The 15076-nt window shown below is 41.7% G+C and overlaps 1 protein-coding gene across 2 annotated transcripts in view; it reads right to left on the reverse strand.

Moving 5' to 3' along the window:
• SYNE2 (spectrin repeat containing nuclear envelope protein 2) overlaps positions 1-15076 on the reverse strand; it is a 232528-nt gene that overhangs the window by 95316 nt on the left and 122136 nt on the right. For both annotated transcript variants that reach the window (XM_075282716.1, XM_075282715.1), the window contains exons 51-61: positions 14033-14248; positions 12934-13193; positions 11146-11314; positions 9458-9604; positions 8534-8674; positions 8273-8455; positions 7213-7350; positions 5638-5823; positions 5161-5283; positions 4833-5015; positions 3770-3853 (exon numbers count right to left, since the gene is read on the reverse strand). In XM_075282716.1, coding sequence (XP_075138817.1) covers positions 3770-3853; positions 4833-5015; positions 5161-5283; positions 5638-5823; positions 7213-7350; positions 8273-8455; positions 8534-8674; positions 9458-9604; positions 11146-11314; positions 12934-13193; positions 14033-14248 — 1830 coding nt within the window. The remainder of the gene's footprint in view (positions 1-3769; positions 3854-4832; positions 5016-5160; positions 5284-5637; positions 5824-7212; positions 7351-8272; positions 8456-8533; positions 8675-9457; positions 9605-11145; positions 11315-12933; positions 13194-14032; positions 14249-15076) is intronic.

Raw genomic sequence — 15076 nt, forward strand, 5'->3', positions numbered from 1 at the left:
TGGAAAAAGTCATTGGCTGCCGAAATCAGGTGACCTCCATTTTAGACGAATAGTGGATTTCAAATCCGGGTCATATGAGAATGTGAACTTTGTGACTATGAGACAGGGATAGCTGTACAGGCAGGGATAGCTAGGGATAACCTTTATTTAGGGGGGAATGTTATTAAAAATAACTTTTTGGGGCTCTATCGGGTGTGTAATTGTGATTTTTGTGAGATAAACTTTTTCCCATAGGGATGCATTGGCCAGCGCTGATTGGCCGAATTCCGTACTCTGGCCAATCAGTGCTGGCCAATGCATTCTATTAGCTTGATGAAGCAGAGTGTGCACAAGGGTTCAAGCGCACCCTCGGCTCTGATGTAGCAGAGCCGAGGCTGCACAAGGGTTCAAGCGCACCCTCGGCTCTGATGTAGGAGAGCCGAGGGTGCACTTGAACCCTTGTGCACCCTCAGCTCTGCTACATCAGAGCCGAGGGTGCGCTTGAACCCTTGTGCACACTCTGCTTCATCAAGCTAATAGAATGCATTGGCCAGCGCTGATTGGCCAATGTATTCTATTAGCCTGATGAAGTAGAGCTGAATGTGTGTGCTAAGCACACACATTCAGCTCTACTTCATCGGGCTAATAGAATGCATTGGCCAGCGCTGATTGGCCAGAGTACGGAACTCGACCAATCAGCGCTGGCTCTGCTGGAGGAGGCGGAGTCTAAGATCGCTCCACACCAGTCTCCATTCAGGTCCGACCTTAGACTCCGCCTCCTCCGGCAGAGCCAGCGCTGATTGGCCGAAGGCTGGCCAATGCATTCCTATGCGAATGCAGAGACTTAGCAGTGCTGAGTCAGTTTTGCTCAACTACACATCTGATGCACACTCGGCACTGCTACATCAGATGTAGCAATCTGATGTAGCAGAGCCGAGGGTGCACTAGAACCCCTGTGCAAACTCAGTTCACGCTAATAGAATGCATTGGCCAGCGCTGATTGGCCAATGCATTCTATTAGCCCGATGAAGTAGAGCTGAATGTGTGTGCTAAGCACACACATTCAGCACTGCTTCATCACGCCAATACAATGCATTAGCCAGTGCTGATTGGCCAGAGTACGGAATTCGGCCAATCAGCGCTGGCTCTGCTGGAGGAGGCGGAGTCTAAGGTCGGACCTGAATGGAGACTGGTGTGGAGCGATCTTAGACTCCGCCTCCTCCAGCAGAGCCAGCGCTGATTGGTCGAGTTCCGTACTCTGGCCAATCAGCGCTGGCCAATGCATTCTATTAGCCCGATGAAGTAGAGCTGAATGTGTGTGCTTAGCACACACATTCAGCTCTACTTCATCAGGCTAATAGAATACATTGGCCAATCAGCGCTGGCCAATGCATTCTATTAGCTTGATGAAGCAGAGTGTGCACAAGGGTTCAAGCGCACCCTCGGCTCTGATGTAGCAGAGCCGAGGCTGCACAAGGGTTCAAGTGCACCCTCGGCTCTCCTACATCAGAGCCGAGGGTGCGCTTGAACCCTTGTGCAGCCTCGGCTCTGCTACATCAGAGCCGAGGGTGCGCTTGAACCCTTGTGCACACTCTGCTTCATCAAGCTAATAGAATGCATTGGCCAGCACTGATTGGCCAGAGTACGGAATTCGGCCAATCAGCGCTGGCCAATGCATTCTATTAGCCCGATGAAGTAGAGCTGAATGTGTGTGCTAAGCACACACATTCAGCACTGCTTCATCACGCCAATACAATGCATTAGCCAGTGCTGATTGGCCAGAGTACGGAATTCGGCCAATCAGCGCTGGCTCTGCTGGAGGAGGCGGAGTCTAAGATCGCTCCACACCAGTCTCCATTCAGGTCCGACCTTAGACTCCGCCTCCTCCAGCAGAGCCAGCGCTGATTGGCCGAATTCCGTACTCTGGCCAATCAGCACTGGCTAATGCATTGTATTGGCTTGATGAAGCAGTGCTGAATGTGTGTGCTTAGCACACACATTCAGCTCTACTTCATCGGGCTAATAGAATGCATTGGCCAGCGCTGATTGGCCGAATTCCGTACTCTGGCCAATCAGCACTGGCTAATGCATTGTATTTTCTTGATGAAGCAGTGCTGAATGTGTGTGCTTAGCACACACATTCAGCTCTACTTCATCGGGCTAATAGAATGCATTGGCCAATCAGCGCTGGCCAATGTATTCTATTAGCGTGAACTGAGTTTGCACAGGGGTTCTAGTGCACCCTCGGCTCTGCTACATCAGATTGCTACATCCGGTCTGTGCCAGTCGCTACATTGGCTGCCTATTCATTATAGAATAAAATATAAAGTTATTACTCTCATCCACAAGGCTCTCCATAATGCCGCACCTCCCTACATTTCTTCCCTCATCTCTGTCTACCGCCCAACCCGTGCTCTCCGCTCACTCAATGACCTAACACTTACATCCTCTATTATCAGAACCTCCCATGCTCGTATACAAGACTTCTCCCGAGCTGCACCACTTCTCTGGAATGCTCTACCCCGGACAATCAGATTAACTCCCAACTTCTACAGTTTCAAACGCAAACTAAAGACGCATCTTTTCAGACAAGCCTATCACAATTCCTAATGCACAAAATTGTCTGAACACTGTATAAGCAATGCCGCCCCTGCTACCTCTTGTGTCACCCTCTCTACCTCATAGATTGTAAGCTCTTTTGAGCAGGGCCCTCAGTCCCATTGTGTGAAATGACGTTCTTTGTTATGTATGTCTGTATCTGAACCCTATAAATTGTACAGCGCTGCGGAATATGTTGGCGCTATATAAATAAAATGTATTATTATTATTATTATTATTGGCCAATCAGCGCTGGCCAATGCATTCTATTAGCGTGAACTGAGTTTGCACAGGGGTTCTAGTGCACCCTCGGCTCTGCTACATCAGATTGCTACATCTGATGTAGCAGTGCCGAGTGTGCATCAGATGTGTAGTTGAGCAAAACTGACTCAGCACTGCTAAGTCTGCATTCGCATAGGAATGCATTGGCCAGCCTTCGGCCAATCAGCGCTGGCTCTGCCGGAGGAGGCGGAGTCTAAGGTCGGACCTGAATGGAGACTGGTGTGGAGCTATCTTAGACTCCGCCTCCTCCAGCAGAGCCAGCGCTGATTGGTCGAGTTCCGTACTCTGGCCAATCAGCACTGGCCAATGCATTTCTATGGGGAAAAGTTAGCTTGCGAAAATCGCAAACTGACAGGGATTTCCATGAAATAAAGTGACTTTTATGCCCCCAGACATGCTTCCCCTGCTGTCCCAGTGTCATTCCAGGGTGTTGGTATCATTTCCTGGGGTGTCATAGTGGACTTGGTGACCCTCCAGACACGAATTTGGGTTTCCCCCTTAACGAGTTTATGTTCCCCATAGACTATAATGGGGTTCGAAACCCATTCGAACACTCGAACAGTGAGCGGCTGTTCGAATCGAATTTCGAACCTCGAACATTTTAGTGTTCGCTCATCTCTAGTTGTAATCATTAGACGACCCCTTTAACTTTGTGATTTTATTGCAGTTTGAGCAGACACATTTAAAGGGATTGTACATCATAAACCAATGGATATACTTTAGTCAAATCCTGAACAATCCATTTAAAGCATCGTAAACTGCACTCTGATACATAAGTGCTGGTATACAATAGATCTAATAACATTTGTTATTCACACTGTACTAAGAAGCTATGTTGCTGCCACATAGATGAAACATTATAAAACATGAATGATATACGTATTATGTGAGCACAGTATTTCACATTTACCTTTACGTCAGAAGAATCTTCTCTGGAAACCTGTTGTGCTTTTTCATGCTCTTTCTCCAGTTCTGATATTTCACTTATGATAGGCTGCAGAAGACGGATTAAAACAAGCACACATTTTACAATGAGTAACTCGCTGGATTAATGACCCTCATTATTCTAGAAAAACAACAAATTTGGCTAAGGCGCAATGGCAGCAGGCAACCAATGAATAGTGCCACTACAGAAAATCTTAGAAGGAAATATGCAACCATACGTTTCTACAGGATAGCAGGCAAGTTCTTTACCATAATGAAAGGCATATAGGAATATAGGCATCCATGAGTAAGGTTCACATCTGCGTTTGGTGTATTCCATTCAGGAGTTCCCCTTGGGGACTTTCCCCCCTGAACGGAATACTGAACACATTGACAAGTGGTGAGCAATGAAAGCACCCAGACTGCATAGACTATAATGGGCTCCATGTGTTTTAACATGCATGAGAGAAAAGTAGTTCATGATTTACTTTCCTTCTCTGCTTGACTCATGCAGACACCACACAGAAAACACATGGATCCCATTATAGTCTATGGGGTCCGTGTGCTTTCATAAGCTCACCACCTGTCAATGCTTTTGGTATTCCGTTAGCAATAGATCCACATTTTATAGGTATGTAAATCAGACTGCAAGTGCACAGGGGTGGAGCCTGATTTCCAGATTTTCATTCTGACACCTATGATGCAGGCAGACATTGAAATTGTCATTCACTGTTAATGAAACATTTGTTGAAAAATAATCAGTAAATACTCAGTAAATTATAAGGATAATAGTACTAGTATATAGTAAACTCTGGCAGCCAGAATGTCAGCAATAATTCTACAGTCTATGTAACAGATTCTGATCTTTGTATAAGAAATAACAGTTTCAGCTTCTGAAATGATACAATAACCTACCTTGATTAAACATACTAAGAAATTGCAACAATTCGCAATTATAATTATTAATATTAATGAATACAGTAATAATATAAAATAATGTAAAATGCAATGCAATATATATAAACACATATATATAGTAAGACATCTACCTCTAAGAGTTGATTCTGCTCCATAATAACTTTCTCCAGCATTTCGGCTTCTTTTAGGACTACTACCATTCTTCTGAATACACACAGTGACTTTACCCCACATTCTGATAAAGGAAGTGATGGCCTATATACTTCTATCTCAGCAATTGTCTTTCTGATGTGACTTATGTTCTCCAACATAACCTGAAATGAATGCAAAATAAGACAAACGGTTAATGGACGCCCTTGTCACTATACTGTAAACTTAGATGTTGGTGTTACGACTTCTCCAGCTCTCATTCCCTCCAGTTCTCCTTCATCCTTAGACAATATATCTGATGCAGCTCACCTGTCCATGCATGTGATGATCTTTGGGCGTCATATCATCAATGTCATTAGATGTCAAAATTGTCTTAATCTTATTAACGGTCCTTTCCATCTTCTTTACTTCATCCTCTATATCCAGCACCTCCTAAAAATGGAGACAGATGTCACAAATGTCATATATACAAGCAATCGGGATAACTCTGGGATTCTGAAACCACCCACTCACAATTTAGAAGGTCAAACCTCAGTCATCACGCAACCATTGGCCACCGAGGTTGGGTGGACGGTCAATTACAAAAGTTAACAAATTATTAAAAGATGTAGAGACAAATTCTCCATGGAAATTTCTAGATGGACAACCACTACCTGGACAATAATCCAGCAGAGGTCCATCAGACATACATAAGGTTTTGGAAAATTTATTATTTAGGATTATTTTCCATTTCATATAGGATAAAGCTCATACTTCGATCAGCAGAAGATAAGATGAGGGCCTTACATGTGCTATTAGTTGTATTTTTGGAAGAACTTTCATGATTCTTTGCCTTAGAGCCAACACTTTGTTTCTCACATCAGCAGAACGTTCCACAATGGTCTCAGTTTCGAAGATGAGAGCCAGATCACTCAGTTCAGAATGGATGGAGTCAAGCAGATGTTGTTTCTGTTCAGAGTCATCAAGTGCAATCTGTTTTGAGACAAGCAAAATATTATTGTGTATTCGCACCTTCAACAACCCTGCTATAGTAAGCTCTATGGCAGACAAGGACTGGTGTGAATGGTGACAATTTCTGTACTATGATGTGGAATTTGGCAGCACTATGTAAGTAATGAGAAAATATACAGATATGGAGTCCTCTACAAAGACAACCATGTCTAATAATGTACTTTAATTTAATCTATACTTGTCTGTCTAGGCCAACGGTGCACAGGTTGAGGGAACCTAAAATCTAAAATATGGGAATCCCAGTATTACACATAAACATAAAGGCAGAATTCTCTATTATTTTATGCCATGATACAGGGGACATAAAGACCAACGTATATCATTAATTCCACCTAAAGACTCAGGTTGGAATACCCCATTTGGCTGGGATCACACGTGAGTTTTTTGGACCGGATTTTGACACGGTAGTTGCCTCAGATAAAACGGCTAGCCGTGACTGGATACAATGCACCAGCATCCAGTCGTGGCATTCCGCTCCAGATTAGGTTCAAATGAGTGGGCCTAGTCGGGAGGGAGTGTCGCGATGCGGACATCCGCAGCTGAATCAGCCGCGGAATCTGCCTGAAGAAAGGGCATGTTGCTTCTTTTTTCCCACGAGAGGGAACAAACCACTCTGGAAAAAGGAAATGACCGGCTCCCATTGATTTCAATGGGAGGCATTTTTTTGAGCCGGATTTTGACGCAGATTCCCCATCAAAATTCTGACCAAAAAACTCCCGTGTGAACCTGGCCTTAGGAGCATTTTGCAAGCTGACTTTGAGGCAAAATCCGCTTTATAATCTGCCTCAAAAATTCCTCCCATTCATTTCAATGGGACTCAGTAGCAGGTTTTTTCCTCTAGCTGATTTTTTCAGCTAGAGAAAAACAAAAGCGACAATATATCTTCAGTCGTATTCCGTCCTGAAAAACGCATTTATGAGAGTTGGAGGCTGTAAATAGCGGTATTTCTAGCTGTGCACACCTAATAAAGGCCTTGGTGCTGGGAATAACATAGTGGACTGCCTTAGTGTGGCATGTCCTGAGCTTCACTGTCTACAACAATATAAACTATATGACATATAAGAAGATTTTTATAGTCTGCTATTCATGGGAACACACAACCCAGGTGGTGCGTACTATAATGGGCTATCTGGTGGAAGGGGGCGATGCCGTGTAATAAATAACTCAAGCACCAGGATCCTGTACAAACTGCATAGTATGTTCAGGAGCACCCTGACCCAGCAGGGCATATGGGGTGTTGGTATTACTGTGGCAACAATTTTACCCTATAAGAAACAGTTTTTTAATACATCTAGAATACATCTGTTGCAGATTTTATAGATGGTCAATAAATACATCATATCTTCTGACCTCCAGTGCAACAACGTGCTTGTTCAGGACTTTAGCAGAGCAATCCTTCATCTCCTCATTTAACAGGTTATCCGTGTTCTGAATCCAGGTCTGTATGCTCTTCAGGGTGTCCTCGTATTCTTCTAGCTTACTCGCCGCCTGATAATATAGATTACAGTACTTTGTTTCAGTTACTACTGACTAAGTTTATACTCAGAAATCTACATTAACCACCAAAAAGGGATGCAACATTTCCACAAAAACTGTATGCATTCATATTAGCATTTTTAGTTAACACTCTAATCATCACTTTTCTATACAACAATAAAACTGTGCAGGCCGCTAATAGTCTGTCTAGCCAAAAACTCATTTACAATACTCTATTAGGATTTATGATGCGGAATCTCTGTTTAAGATCCTCCTTTATTAAATATAGCAGAGAACAGTCCACTGAGTTCACAAACATATGTGTACTTCATTATGGTGGCCCTGAAGGGGAATTTAATACTTGCTGCCAGGCTTATTCATAGTTTAGATAGATAGATAGATAGATAGGAGATAGATAGATAGATAGGGTTGTAACTTCTTGAGGGGTACAATCAGTAACCCGGGCCCAGGAGCCTTAGGGGGTTCAAAGTTGTCTCATCCCAGTATGAGGAGACCGGTACTAAAAACAATACATTATATGTGGAGACTTGATACAGATTCTGCACTGGGTTCCAGAATCATGTTATGCCTCTGGATGGATGGATGGATGGATAGATAGATAGATAGATAGATAGATAGATAGATAGATAGATAGATACCATTTTGTGGACTACTTCATGACACTGTCTTAGCACTTCAGGAACAACCACTCAAGGATAACACATCTATTATAGACACAGATACTCCAGTTTGACTATAACTATGACTATTATTTATACTGTACGTCTTCTGAAGATTTACCATTTAGCAAACTACACACACCAAGAAAATGTTGTACAAAAGAATCGTGTGATATTCTGAAGTAAAACAGACAAAACCGGATGCTCACAAGACAACAATGCATATAAAGAAACTTTCCCGCCCCAGTGCTCACCTTGTTCAGATTTGTAGTCCTGCGTTCAACAAGGTGTGTGACTTGTTGGTAATGACTAAATGGTTCAGTGAGTTTATCCATCCACTCCTGGGCCTGGCTGGGGTCCTCCTCAGCCATCTCCTGAACTTCAGCCTCTAAAGCATGCAGTTTAGAGAGCCAAGTATCCACTTCATCCCAAAGTTTCTAGAAAATAAAGAAGTCACAATGGTAAAATGGTTCGTCATGTTACTGCCATGTTCTGGGGAAGCTTTGTGTCCTCACCTTCTGAAGTTCTTTGGCTTGGAGAATATTTTGACTTTTTTCTGTCAAGTGAACTTCGATACTTTGCAGACCAGATTTTATCTCATTCACCTTTCTGTTCATTATGTTCTCCGGAGAGCTCTGCAAAGCTTCATTTTTAACCTAAAATAAATCATTGTTGGATAATACTGTTTGTTTTGAGGCGCTGACATGAAGAATGTTGACTATATCATCAAACTAATATCTATATATGTATAGAAAATGTATGTTGCTGCCTGGAAACCGTCAACAACCAGGTTGGTGGATTTTATTTGGAATTTCGTTTCACTTTTCTTGGTTATAATGTCTTGTGTATCAGGATTAACCCTATCCATATGGCTCATGCATATTATGGCATAAAGATGCAGTTGGATCATACATTAGTAGCCAAAATGGAGAACCACTTGAAAGAGGAGCTTCCATTTTTGGCAAAATCAGCAAATCCATGCATTGCCTAGCTGCTTATATGAATGGGCACCATATAATACTACATTATAGTAAATGTGTGTATTCTAACAAAAAATCTTAGAAAATATGTTCAAGATAAATCATGATTTAAAAATAGTTTATTTTCTAGTAATGGTCTCTTTGAATATTCATATCAGTATTGCATACAGACTCTCTAAGCTCTAGAACATTGTAGTGATTGGATTTTTAAAGGGTTTCTATAGGAATATAAAATGTGTTTGATCAGGGATTGAGTCTGATACTGTAACTTTGCTCCATTGACGTGAATGAGGCTGAGTTACAATAGGATATTCAGCCTGTAGACAGGTGTGAGGCACCCATGCCTTTTCTTTGTCTGTACTTTGTGATAGTTGCTGCTTTGCATTTGTGTAATACGCTACTATTCCCGAGCCCCAGTGTGAAAGCAGTTTCCACTATACACAAATAGACATATCTTACCTTTTCTTCCATCTCTTGCAAATACACCTGACATTCCTCAGCCTGCGACTGAAGTTCAGCCGGGACATGTTCTGCATATCGGGCACTGACTTTTTCCATAATAAGTTTAGCTGCTTCCTTTTGTGACTCAATCACGCTCTGTATCTCCTATAGTAAAGGTACAGATATATTAGGTGATATACCCGATGTGTGACACATTCCTGCTAACGTATTGGACTGCATATGGAGATCTCATCCACTAGAGTTTACTGAGCGAGTGAGACTGAGTTCTTCTTTCACCTTAGGCAATGGTTTGTTTAGAAGTAAGAAAAGAGACATTTAAAAGAAGAAACACAATAGAAGTCCAATAAGCAGGCAGCTTGGCGACAGCCGTGTCACCTTTCATATAATTATACAGGTCACTAGAGCCCCGCACTGTTAGAAGGAGACTTTTCTTCATGGAGAAGAATGGAAGTCTTCTTCTCCTGAAAGCACGTTCAAGCAAAAGCTATGACGGAGAGGATGCAAACACAATCTGGTGACTGTGCCCTTGCTGCAAATCTCAAGCCCCAGGGGGCGATATTCAGATGTAAACAAATATTCACGTTTCTCTTATCGAGCTTTCAGAGTCATGAGAATATTAAGATAGTCTGAGCGGTGGAGCGATGCTGCTGAGCAGGTCTGGACTGAAGCCAGCCTACTATTTGGAATATAAGGCAGGCTTCAGTGTACTAAACTTTAGTGAATTGCTGTAGATCTGACGTGCAATACTAATATTCTGGAAACTACAAAGGTTTTGTATGAGCCTCCTTGAAAAATACAAACCCCTTTCTATCTTAGCAAGAGCTGAGCATGGCTACAAAGAGCGTCTCTAAGTCCGGACCAGTCTTATCTGTACTTTCTATATGCAGTTAATGTAAAAGAATGAGCATTGTGTAATACTTAATTTCTCCTGTGGTGGTGCTACTGGAGGTCCCAACAAAAGGACAACAATCAATTTAGAATTAGAGGGAACCTTATGACTAAAAGAATTGGTCAAAGATTTTTAGTTTGATTGTTATCATAAATCTAGATCATAAGACAACGTATTATCGTATATTTACCAACGCCTATGAAATAGATTATATATATGGTCATTCCTGTCTGTTTCTTTCAAGTTCTTTCTCCTATATGGCAAATTCATCTAGTTTGGCCACTGCACCTTAGTCAGTTACAAACTTAAAATAAGTGTGTAATGGGTAAAATTGTTGATAAGGCATTCTGGTTATTTCAAGTTGCCTTCTACACACAGGACCACCACCAATCACGAGAATGGGGGCCACATTCACCCATATCAATACAGCATATGAATTGTCACTCCCTTTACTCTCTATGAGGCTTCCAGCAGTACCACAGAAGTGAATTGCTCTATTTGAGAGCACAAGGGACTGTGATTCTCCCAGCAGAGATCTTAAGAAGCCCAACAACCTTTAGAGGCCATCGAATGAGACGGGTGTACATTAGAGCATAATATGCAATGGGGCCCCATGTATCCAATATTTGTAATCTCCTGTAACTGCAGCTAAGTATTATCTCTTTACATTCATTAAACATTTGAAATTTCATTTCATTCATTATATTCTCCATCTTAGAAACCTGTTCTAATAACCCATTTGCTTACACTCAAGCAATACGATAAAATATAATACATATCCTACAGAAATTCACACCTGCAATGATACTCTGGTGGTTTCAGGGTCTGCTGGCTCCAGGGTCTCCAGTTTTGAAGGCACTTGCTGCAGGGATTGTTTGACAGCAGAGAATTCACCCTTCAAAGCTTCTCGGTCCTCGATCTCTTTTTGAATTTTTTGCTTATTTTTTTGAGACTTTTGTAGGAGTCTAGATCATAAAAATAGGACAGGAGCAGTCAAAACGTTAGTGTTAAGCTCTCATATTGAAGGATAACCATAGTGTACCTACTGTACAACGTGTTCAACCTCCAGGACATTTATGATAGGCCTCATGCACACGACAAATGGCTACATGATGGTTGTTTTTAGAACACATTGAGGCACATTTATCAAGCCGCTTGCACCTTTTATTGGCCCTGGTGCCGAGTTAACAATACAGCCTATATAATTGCATGACATAGTCCACAAAATAACCTGCATTATATACATACTACAGGTTTAATGAAAGCATATAATTCTACTATCCAATTCCCAAATGCCACCATACCCTGTTAAATAATACTAGTGATTTTAGTTTGCTTTGGCAGTTCCCAGAATTCCTTGGAGGTTCCCATCTTCGGAAGGCCTTAGGGAATGGAAGCCCTTGACAACTGCCTATTTTGACACATCCTAAAACCAGGCCTACACAGAGATCCTATACTGGATTGTACCAGGTGCCTAGGGTAAGTCATTGTGGCTGTTGTTTTGGATAGTATAGTTAAGACGGCTCTAGTAGCAGGATGTTTATTTCTGTAAATTGATCCATGAGACACTCATACAATTATGTGAAGAGCCCAATTTAGCGTCTGGCAGGTAATGCTGGATAATACTGGAAGCACTATAACCCAAAATATCTTTAATTTTACAAGAACACATCATAGTAATGTATCTGACTGAGAAGTGCCTGAATCCATTAGCCTGGCTAAATATTTCAGTGCTCAGTATGCCTGTTCTCACAAAAACATGTATGACGCAGAGCAAGCCCCCAGATAAAGTATACAACTGGTATAGTGGCCATATGCCACACATGTCCATGGATCAGGACCGACGTTTTATACAGACTGTTGGAAATTTAGGGCATTACATATTTAATATTTCACTGCAAGCTTTGGTATTTTATCTATTTATAAAACCACATGCTGAAGATGTTACCCAAATGGTAACCAAGACCCTCATATGTGATAGGTTTGGGGAATTTATTATCCCATTCACGCCAGATTTCTGGCATAGATGGGTGATTTTGCGGCTCACATTTGGCACAAGGCCCTTTGTTATGCCACATGTGTTCCACGTCCCCCATGGTGGATCTCACTCACAACTTTTCTTGAATATTGGAAGACCAAGTTTGAGAGCGGGTCAAGGATGGCGGGGTGGGGGTGGCCAAGGATAGTGCCATTAAGCCCTCCAATATTCTAGACTATTTTCCCTTGTCTAAACTTTGGTGCAACTTATCTTCAGAAATACACTATATATCTTGCAAGAAAAGCACCCATGCCCACTTTAAAAGGGTCATATAATTATTAATAATAAATATTATCATATATATATATATATATATATATATATATATATATATATATATATTAATAATAATAATTAATATTATTTTCTGTTGGTATTGGGCTTGGAAAATATTTGTCAGGAACCTCTATTATAACATGCTATCTACAATTATTACATTATAACAAATCCAGAGAGGCCTCTGGGCTCCTGAGACACCAGGACCCATGTCTAACTTTGAACTGTAATACCTATACCAGTATCTATATGTAACAATCATAAACTTACACTTCACATTTGTCTTCCATTGAACCGATTTCCTTGATCACTGTAGCAGTCTCTGTTTCCATGTTGACCTCTGGTTTCCCCAAAATATTCTGGAGTCGACACATCAAGAGTGACAGCTGCAGACGCTGCATCTTCATGTTCTCCTCAAAACAGCTGATTTCAGCGACTGAGTTCAGGAGTTGTACAGTTTTCTGTTTCATCTCAGGTTTATCCGGAACCTCTTCTTGACAGATATCTAGAAGTATAACCTCTCGCTCCAGCTGTAGGACAGAATTGTCATAAAAAGTCTATGAATTTGATAAAGTTTTCATTTACTGACTTCCTGCATAATTGTCTAATAATATGGCAACATTGTGGATTATTATATACATCAGATTATAGGATTTAACAACAATAAAGTGTATTAAAGTGGTATTTCCAGGATTTGTAATTTCTAGCCTATCAATGGCTGATCAGGATGATTGAACTCCTGGGAACATCACCGATCGGGATCATCACCGATCAGGAAATCATGGCAGCAGCCCCTTCTTTGCTGATCCAGGCACAGTGCCATACAAATGCATGTGGCTGTGTCTGGTATTACAATCCTGTCCAATTGAAGGGGCTGAGTTTCAGAAACTCTTAAGTACAACACTGTCTAGAGAAACAATAAAGGGGCCACATCTGTTTTGTTCTGATCTGATATTTGCATTTCTTTCTACGTTTTCCCCTGAACAATCTTAAATTCTTACCCTTCGTTCACATCTGCGTTCAGTATTCCGCTTGGGGAGTCCGCATGGGGACCCCCTGAACGGAATACCGAACGCAACTGCAAGCGGTGTGCAGTAAAAGCACACGGACCCCATAGACTATAATGGGGTCCGTGTGCTGTTCACGTGCTGCCCGCACGAATCATGCAGACCGGAAAGTAGATTGTGAACTACTTTCCTGTCCACATGATCCCTGCAGAGATCTGGCGGCATGCACATGGACCCCGTTATAGTCTATGGATGTTCTGGATTATCAGATGTAGGAATTTCGCTGTTTAAATAAATACTAGATAATAAATTATCATTATGATTCTCATGCGGGAGATATAAAGAGAAATATATTTGGTTACCAGTTCACTTATTAACTTCCATTCTTGCTTCAGTTCATCGCAGTAGAGTTCCCAGTCTCTGCAGACTCCGAGGAGATACCGCCATCTGTCCCATAAAGCTGCCACCTCTTTGTCACACAACGAGACGTCATCACCGCTGACAGCGCTCAGTTCTCTTGCTGACTGTTTGAGTTGGAGCAATTCCTCTTCACATGAATTTACTTTTGTCACCATGTTCTGAGGAACACACATGGAAAAGATTATCACAATGTAATTCTGTAGCATGTTTATTGGAAAGCAAGCAGTGACTTCATATTGTCACAAAAGCCAACTATTAATCAGCCTAGTTACATGTAAAGGGGATCTCCAGGATTCCAGCAGATACAGCAGACATCTACAGGAGATCCCCTTTATATGTGCTTAGGTTGAGTAATATTCTGTTGTATATAATCCATATATGATTTTGGTAAAAAGAAGCAATTCTAAAGTTAATCTGGATAAGATAAAGCTCTATACTTAGCATGACTGTGAAAAATTCATCCTTTGGACAGGTGGAGGATGAAATGCAGAAATATCACCATAAATCACATGCAGATTTTTTTTTAATTGGTGCTGCAGATTAATCACAGATTTCTAACCACTCTCTAAAATGGGTGGGGATCTGCTGTAAAGATCTACAGCATAAATTGAAATGCTGAAGAACTGAAAATCTGCAGCATTAACCATATCAAATCTGGAATTGGAAGCTCACGTCACAACTCATGCATCTGATGTGTATAGCATATGCAATGAAACAAGATATATCAACCTCAGCTTCACCGGGCGCAATGTGCATGTGCCGGAGGACTGGGTCAGGGAATTTACATAGCTTTGTGGCCCTAAACCCCATTTGCCCAATGGTATGCGGGTGTTTTGGTGGTACTAACCCACTTGACATTTGCATTGTTCTTGCAGCTTACATAACTCCAATTCGTTTAAATGGCAAAAGGATAAGAGGGCACTGATCCAATGGTGGTCAGCTATTGCCCCTTCTCAAGACCTGTGTGATCGGACCCCTACATCAGA

This window comes from Leptodactylus fuscus, chromosome 7 (assembly GCF_031893055.1).
Source record: "Leptodactylus fuscus isolate aLepFus1 chromosome 7, aLepFus1.hap2, whole genome shotgun sequence".
NCBI classification, from domain to species: Eukaryota; Metazoa; Chordata; class Amphibia; order Anura; family Leptodactylidae; genus Leptodactylus; species Leptodactylus fuscus.